This window comes from Panthera uncia, chromosome C2, assembly GCF_023721935.1.
Source record: "Panthera uncia isolate 11264 chromosome C2, Puncia_PCG_1.0, whole genome shotgun sequence".
NCBI lineage: Eukaryota > Metazoa > Chordata > Mammalia > Carnivora > Felidae > Panthera > Panthera uncia.
In genome coordinates this window covers 1,800,741-1,808,243 of record NC_064810.1, presented here as the reverse complement: position 1 = coordinate 1,808,243, position 7,503 = coordinate 1,800,741, and the positions used below count along the sequence as shown (strand labels likewise).

Below are 7,503 nucleotides of genomic sequence, written 5' to 3'. Positions count from 1 at the left end.
ACGCGGCCATGGCGGGGGCGGTGGGGCTGCAGGAGGGAGTGGGTGTGAGTGTGTGAGTGTGTGTGTGTGTGTGTGTGTGTGTGCGGAGCTCCGGCTGTCTGTCGGCTTTTATACCTCCCGGCTGCGTGTTGTCCCAGCAGCAGGCTGAGTGAAGCTCCCTTTCCTTGTTGGTGTTTGGTGCTCTGCTGAGTGCTCACTATGCTGCTTCCCAGTCCGAGAGCCGCTGGCTTGTGAGGCTCTTGAGTGGACCTCAGGCCATCCTGACCTGCGTTCGTCCCGGAGGAGAGACAGTAGAGATGCTTTGATGCTTTTGCGGAGACCGTAACAATCAGGAGATTTTCTGGAAGCGACAGCCCGGGCTCCATCTCGTGGGGGATTGCCCGTGTAAACAGACCTTGTCGCCAAGAGCAGGGACGAGGAGGGGGGCAGTCCTGGAATCTGGGCTCTGAGCCAAGGGAGGGAGGCCCAGCTGAGGACAGGTCTGGCGATGCTCGGCCGGCCTGGCCACGGGGCAGGATGCACCGTGTGGGGTGATGCCGCTGTTTGCAGTGGGCGTAGATTGGACTCGCTCTCCCGGGAGGGAGTCCTGGGGCAGGTGTGAGGGCAAAGAGTCCTGGGGGCAGAGACTGGCTCACAGAAGGGGCCAGGGTCACAGGCGTGGGCTAGCACCGTACGAATGACCGTGAGGGGCGATGTGTCTGCTTCACCGCCTCATGCCCCATGCTTGCTTCCACACCTGAGACCTGGTGAGCACATAACACCCCACGTGGCCCCTCACGTCCTCGCGGACACTCGGCCATGGTACTCTAAGCTGCAGGCCTCCGGCGGGGGCTTGTGGGGGCCCAGGGGGCTTCAGGGTTTAAAGCCTCACTGACCCCTGATGGATGGGACTGGGGGCTCTGCCAGTCAGCCCTCAGTGGACAAATGTTATTATCTCAAAGAAATAGTGGCTTAAAACTTACCGAATCTATTGAAAAACTTTAATCTACACATCCAGGAGGCTCGACGCACTCAAATAAGTTACGCACAAAAGACCCGCAGACACACACGTCGCGGCGAGGGTGCCGATGGCAACGTGGATCCACGGGAAAGTGGGAAGAGAACCAGAAATGATGAAAAGGCCAGGAGAGCAAAAGCCTTACATCTCACCCTTGTTTTCCTTTCTTCTCGCAGCTTCTTCAAAGTCATAAGAAGCATTAGGCAATAATTACAACAATACATTATTGGGTTTTTTACATGGACCGATGGAGCGTGTGTTAACAGCAAGACCACGAAAGGGGACAAGAAGGGACAGCATCCCATACGAAAGGGACAAGAAGGGACAGCGTCCTGTACGAAAAGGAGAATGTTTTTATGTCACGGGAGTGGAGCTGGTATAAATCAGAAGCTAATTCGGCTAAGGTAAAATAAACACGCGTAAGCCCTAGAGAGCAAACACTAGGAGAAACTTTTTTTTTAAGTGAAAAATCATTAAATAAAAAAGCCGCCTGAGAAAACATTCACTAAGTGCACAGGAACGTGCCAACGGAGGACGAGAGGAACGCGGGCGGGCGACGCGAGACGCAGAGGGAGTGGAACCGGGTGGTAGCAGGTGCTCCCTCCAGCTGCGGCTGGTTCTCCCCGCGGGCGGCGGTCACGTGATGGAAAATCGCCGCTCACGCTGGATTAGCAAATGTTGACGCTTGGCTCCTGGGGGCTAGAGTCAGGTTCCTGTGAGCCCCTGGTCTCATTTTCATCAACCGATCAATACAGAACGCCGTTTCATGTGTGTCCAGGAAAAAACACAGCGTCTCCCTTCACCCGCACATAACGCTCCTGACGCCAGCTGCGTGGGTGCCCCATGATTAAGTTCCATTCCGACACTCCCCAGTGCTAGCGCGGGCCCCAGGTTAAGGGTGCGGGCCACGAGACTGCCCCCACTTCAGAGGCCAGCCACCGGTAGTAGGTGCCCAGCTACCCACAACGTCTGCCTGACTTGGCTACAGAACGGAGGTTCCTGTGACCTCCCCCTCGGGTTTATTACTTTGCTAGGGAAATAGATGAGCTCTATTGCTGATTTGTTACAAAGGTTATTTTAAAGGATACAGATAAACAGCCGCATGGAGGGATGCGCAAGGCGAGGCCTGTGGCAGGGGGGGGTGGCGAGTACAGGAGCTTCTCTCCCTGTGGAGTTGGGGTGCGCCACCCTCCTCAGCACATGGACACATTCACCAGACTGGAAGTTCTCAGAATTCTGCACGTTGGGGTTTCTACGGAGGCTTCCTCATGCAGGCACGATCTGTCATTAACTAAGTTTCTAGCCACTCTCCCCTTTCCTGAGGATGGGAATGGAGCCTACAGCATGAAGCTTCTAACCAAAGCTTGGTCGTTCTGGTGAGTAGCCCCCATCCTGAAACTAACCCAGAGTCAGTCACCTCATTAGAACAGAAATCATTCCTACCACCCAGGAAGTCCCAAGGCATTTAGGAGCTCCGTGTCAGGAACTGGGGTCAAAGACCAAATATTAGCAAGAACCAGGGACAGAGACACATATATTTTATTATACACATATTCTATATATATATCATATTATATATCTCAACATACATTATTATTTCACAGTGAATATCTAGCATTCATTGCTGATTCTCTGAACTCACCTCCAATTGCAACATAACTCACACCCGAAGGAAGCTTATTTAACACATGTATTTTCTCCATGAGGCACACCGCAGCCTTCTTGCACAATGAGGCCATGTCAAGCAGTGACATCACCAAAAGAAGCACAGGATCATGGAAAATGTGGCACTAAATAGACAGCACAAGACACCTGTTTGACCTCCACTGGGAACCTGTGTGTGGGGACACCCAATGTTTTGCTGCTCAATGCACGTCCATGAAACACTGTGAAAGCACTGTGAGTATTGACTTTGAGATTACAGATCAATTTTAGTGAGTAGCTGAAGTTGCAAATGCCAAATCCATGAAAAACGAGGATCAATAATAACATCAATTGTGAATGAATTAAATAATACAATCAAGGGGAAGATTGTTAGACTGGATAAAATTGAGATTCAACGATATACTCATTATAGGAGACACCCTTTAGAGTCAAAGATACAGCTAGACTGGAAGTAAAAGGATAGGAAAAACATATGCGAACACCAGCCACAAGAAAATATTAATATTTACCAACATCAGATAAAGTAGACTTTAAAACAAAAATTGTTACTAGAGACAAAGAGGGGTATTTTATAATGATAAAAAAGTCAATCCATGAGGAACATGTAACAATTATAAACACATATGCAAATAATAACTGAGTACCAAAATAGACAAAGCAAAAGCTGACACACATAAAGGAAAAAAATAGACCATTCAATAACATTAGTTGAAGACCTCAATATCCCAATTTCAACAATGGAAAGAACAACTGGAGAGAAGATCACCAAGGACATGAAGAGTACTATAAACTAGCAAGACCTAATGGACATCTGTAGGACACCCCAACCAACAACAGCAGACGTACATCCTTCAGTAATCCACATGGCACATCCAATAGGACAGAGCATAGGCTAGGCCATAAACAAACGCCAGTATGTTAAAATGGATACAAAAATGCAAAGTATGTTCTCTGACCACAGGGGAATGAAATTAGAAATTAGTAACAGAAAAGAAATTGGGGGAATTCATAAATATGTGGACACTAAACAACACACTCCTAAATAACCAAAAGGTCAAAGAAGAATTCAAAAGGGAAATCATAAAATACTTTTAGGGGCACCTGGGTGGCTCAGAAGGTTGAGCGTCCGACTTCAGTTCAGGTCATGATCTCGTGGTTTGTGGGTTCGAGCCCTGCATCGGGCTCTGTGCTAATAGCTCAGAGCCTGGAGCCTGCTTCGGATTCCGTGTCTCCCTCTTTCTCTCCCCCTCCCTGCTTGTGATCTCTCACTCTCTTTTTCAAAAATAAATTTTTAAATTTTTAAAAATTAAAAAAATACTTTTAAATGAATGAAAGTGAAGATCGAAATACTAGAACTTACAGGATGCAGCTTCTTAGAGATTTACAGCTGTAAGTTGCTATATTCCACTTTCAGACATGGCAGACAAGCAGAAGGAAGGAAATGATAAAGATCAGACGATAAATAAGTTAAACAGAGAATGGAAAAATAATACAGAAACGTCAATAAAGCCAATAAAACTGGTTCTTTGAAAAGATCAAAAAAATTGACAATCCTTCAGCTACATTGATCAAGGAGAGAGAGACAGACGGAGAGACCGAGAGAGAGAAGACTCAAATGGTGAGAATCAGAAATGAGAGAACAGTGCTGTCAGCCTTTACAGAAACAAAGAGGCTTATAAAGAAATGCTATGAACAACTGTGTGCCAAGAAATTATATACGTTAGATGAACAGATCCTTAGGAACAAAATAACTGTCAGACCGGTAGTCTAGAGGCTGTAGAACATCATTTTGTTGCATTAAAGAAAATATGAATCCTTGGGAAAACACCCCCGTTTAAGGATGAGAAGACCTGGGGCGCCTGGGTGGCTCAGTCGCTTAAGTGTCCGACTCTTGATTTCGACCCGTGTTCGGGTCACAATCGCACGGGTTTGTGGGTTCTAGCCCTGCTGCGGAGCCTGCTTGGGATTCTCTCTCTCCCTGTCTCTCCCTGCCCCTCCGCTGCTCCCTCCCTCCCTCTCTCAAAATACATAAATAAACTTTAAATACAACATAAAGAAAGCCACTTGTATAAAAGCTGCTTCCCGGAGTGATGTAATTTGAGTCCCCTGGGTAGCGCTATCTCGGTGATAGGACGTGTTCACCACATGCTGTATTTAATCCCCCACATAGAAGCACTAGGATAAAAGACGTTTCTGCAACACAAGTTTTACCCGAAGAAATAATCACTGAGCACAGCAGAAAGTAAGAGATGAAGCGGACAGCACAGCCAGCCCGTGGGTGGTACACACGTCAGAGTCGTCCAGAGTAGAGTCCTCGCGTCCAACTATTGGAGTCGTGTTCAGGACAGTAGCTGACAAGACAGAGGCTTTACGCTGAGAAGTGGAATTTATGTAAAGCAGAAGAAAACAGAAATTATAGAAAGGGGAAGATGCAGCGAATGGAGTAGAAAACTCGGCAGGCTTGACGGCAGGAAAGAGAGGGGCTTTCGTGAGCAGACGTCACTGACGCATCGGGGAGTGTCGCCTTCCACAGCGCAAGCCAGCAAGGACCGTGACCGGGGGCGGAAGGGCCCTCCTTTCCTAACTGAGGACTCTGACCTGGTCACACACCTATGAAGTGCACTGTCCTGGGCCCCACGGGGAAGCAGCAACGGGCCCCTGGGGGCCTCACCTCGGGGGGCTTCCAGCCTGGTGGGGGGATGGGAATATTAGCTGGATCTGAGGTGGATGAAACCGCAGATCGCAGGTAACCACGTCCAAAAGGGCCTCTTCTTAGCGTTTTATTGTCTACATTTCCCGTGAAGAGACGGCAAAGTAAAAACTCTAAGCATCATCCCTAGCCTTCGACGGTTCAGCCCACCAGAAAAATTACCACTGCAGGAATTACCGGTACGAATTCCCAGCAAACGGTGCCTCAGGATCTGCTTGCACACACACTGTGACGGGGACCTCACTACCTACCGAGTCCGGCCACTCTTGACCCTACAGATACCGTAGGAGCCTCTGGCTGGAGCCTGGCCACAGTCTGGGGTGGCCGTGCCCGCTGTACGCGGGGGCAGTGAGGACATCACAAAGGAACATGAGTAAAAAGCATCACTGACCTTAGGGGGAAGATTGGGAACTTTCAAGGTTATGACGATCGAAAATTCTTCAGGGAAGAGGTCGCATTGGAAGAAAATCCTCGATGCGGGGAAGCTCATGGCGTGGGGGGCGGCGGCTGAGAGCTGGAGTCCTCGCACGCCATTCGCCTGTGTCACCCTGATTCCGCCCGCAGCGCCATTTGGAGGGAGGGCCTCTGCCAGGATGTCCAGGGGGCGCAGGTCTGTGTCAGGGAAACCACACGTGGGTTATGCGGGTGCTTACGGGGTGCCTGGCGCGGCAGGCTCTGAACCCTCATGGGGCCCCTACGAGTTTCCCCTTGAACCAGTGGGGAGACCGAGGCCCCGAGGGTTAAGACGGCAGTTGAGTCTGCGGCGACCCCTCCCCCCTCCGCCAAACCCCGGAGCACATCCCGTGCTGCCACTGTTTCCCAGTTGAGGGCCGAGCCCTGTGCTGGGCGAGCCAGGGGACAGAGGACGGATGAGTCCCCTCGGGGGCTGGGCTCCAGGAGTTCAGGGACCCTGGAACGTGGAGCATGGCATTTCCTGTGGCCTCAGCGGGGCTCTGTGACTCGTGTCCCCACGTGCTGTGGCAGGTAGGGCCGCCGTGGGACGGGCACTGCTCCTCACACAGCCTGCAGAGGGGCAGACATGCTCCCGGAGAGCCTCCGTCCTACAGCTCAAGGTCGTCAGAAACACAGCTGAGGGGCTGGCCTGCCTCAGCCGAGGCCAGATGATGGGAAAGGAAAATGGGGAGCCCGGAGGGGGGCACCTGTGCCCAGAGAGGCTGTTTCTGGACCAACTCACAGGGCCCGGCCTCCAGAAGGGAGGTGCCGGCTTGGAGTAGAGCCCGTGGCTGCCGCCCGGACCCTTCCCGACCCGGCCACACGAGGTCAGCGGGCAATGACAGTGGAGGCTGACCTGAGGTCCAGTGTGGTCTGTCACAGGTGTCCCTCCCTCCGTCCCTACAGGAGCCATGGTCCCTTGATTCAGTGTCCTTCCAGGAGGGAGAGGCTTCCCTGGGACAGGAGGCCCCATGACCGGGTCTTGAAGGGCTTTCTGTGCCGTCGCAGCCTGGCGAGGCCCACGGCATACACCCGCCTGCATTGGTCTGGGACATAGTGGCCTGCGTCCTCTCCCAAGTGCAAGGCCTGTCCAGGACGGACACTGTGGTACCTCCATTTCCCCAGAAGTGCGGGGCTGGCCCCTGGCCTATCGTCGTTGCTGGATAAATGTCTGCCACACTGATGTGAACTGGGCAGGGAAAGCGGGGTACCTTGCAGAGGGTCTTGAACATGGGTTGTGCCTGCCGCCACAGGCTGAGAGCCTCGAGGGACACAGGCTGTGTCCGCCGCTCATGGTGAGGGCGTGGGCAGAGAAACAGCGGCAAGAGTAGTTTGTAGCAGGTGCTGGGACCCAGGAACCCGGACCGCCTCCCGTGAGCACACAGCGCCACTTTGGGTTCGTGGCTGGCTCCAAGTAGATGGACATTTGGCCGTCACTGGCCGGTCCTCTGGTTTACCAGGGGAACAGCTCTTCAGAGCAGGGTCGCCGTCACCAACAAAACCCAGAAAACTGCAGCGGTGACTGCCACCCCTCTGGCTGGCTCTGTCCTCACGGGCGCTCGGCACACCTTTCCTGTTGTACGGGTTCCGAGCCCAGTCCCCGCTGGCAGGGACAGACGGCTAATATTTGGGGACGGTTGCCAGCTTCCAGGCGCCCCTGTGGGCTACGTCCACCTCA

The 7,503-nt window shown here is 52.1% G+C and overlaps 1 protein-coding gene across 1 annotated transcript in view; it reads right to left on the bottom strand.

The window, feature by feature from the left end:
* TSPEAR (thrombospondin type laminin G domain and EAR repeats) overlaps nt 1-5,884 on the bottom strand; it is a 30,165-nt gene extending 24,281 nt beyond the window's left edge. The window contains exons 1-2 of the mRNA XM_049627970.1: nt 5,655-5,884; nt 5,273-5,380 (exon numbers count right to left, since the gene is read on the bottom strand). Of these exons, the coding sequence (XP_049483927.1) occupies nt 5,273-5,380; nt 5,655-5,862 (316 nt within the window). The 5' untranslated portion in view covers nt 5,863-5,884. The remainder of the gene's footprint in view (nt 1-5,272; nt 5,381-5,654) is intronic.
* Nucleotides 5,885-7,503: the final 1,619 nt, after the last annotated feature.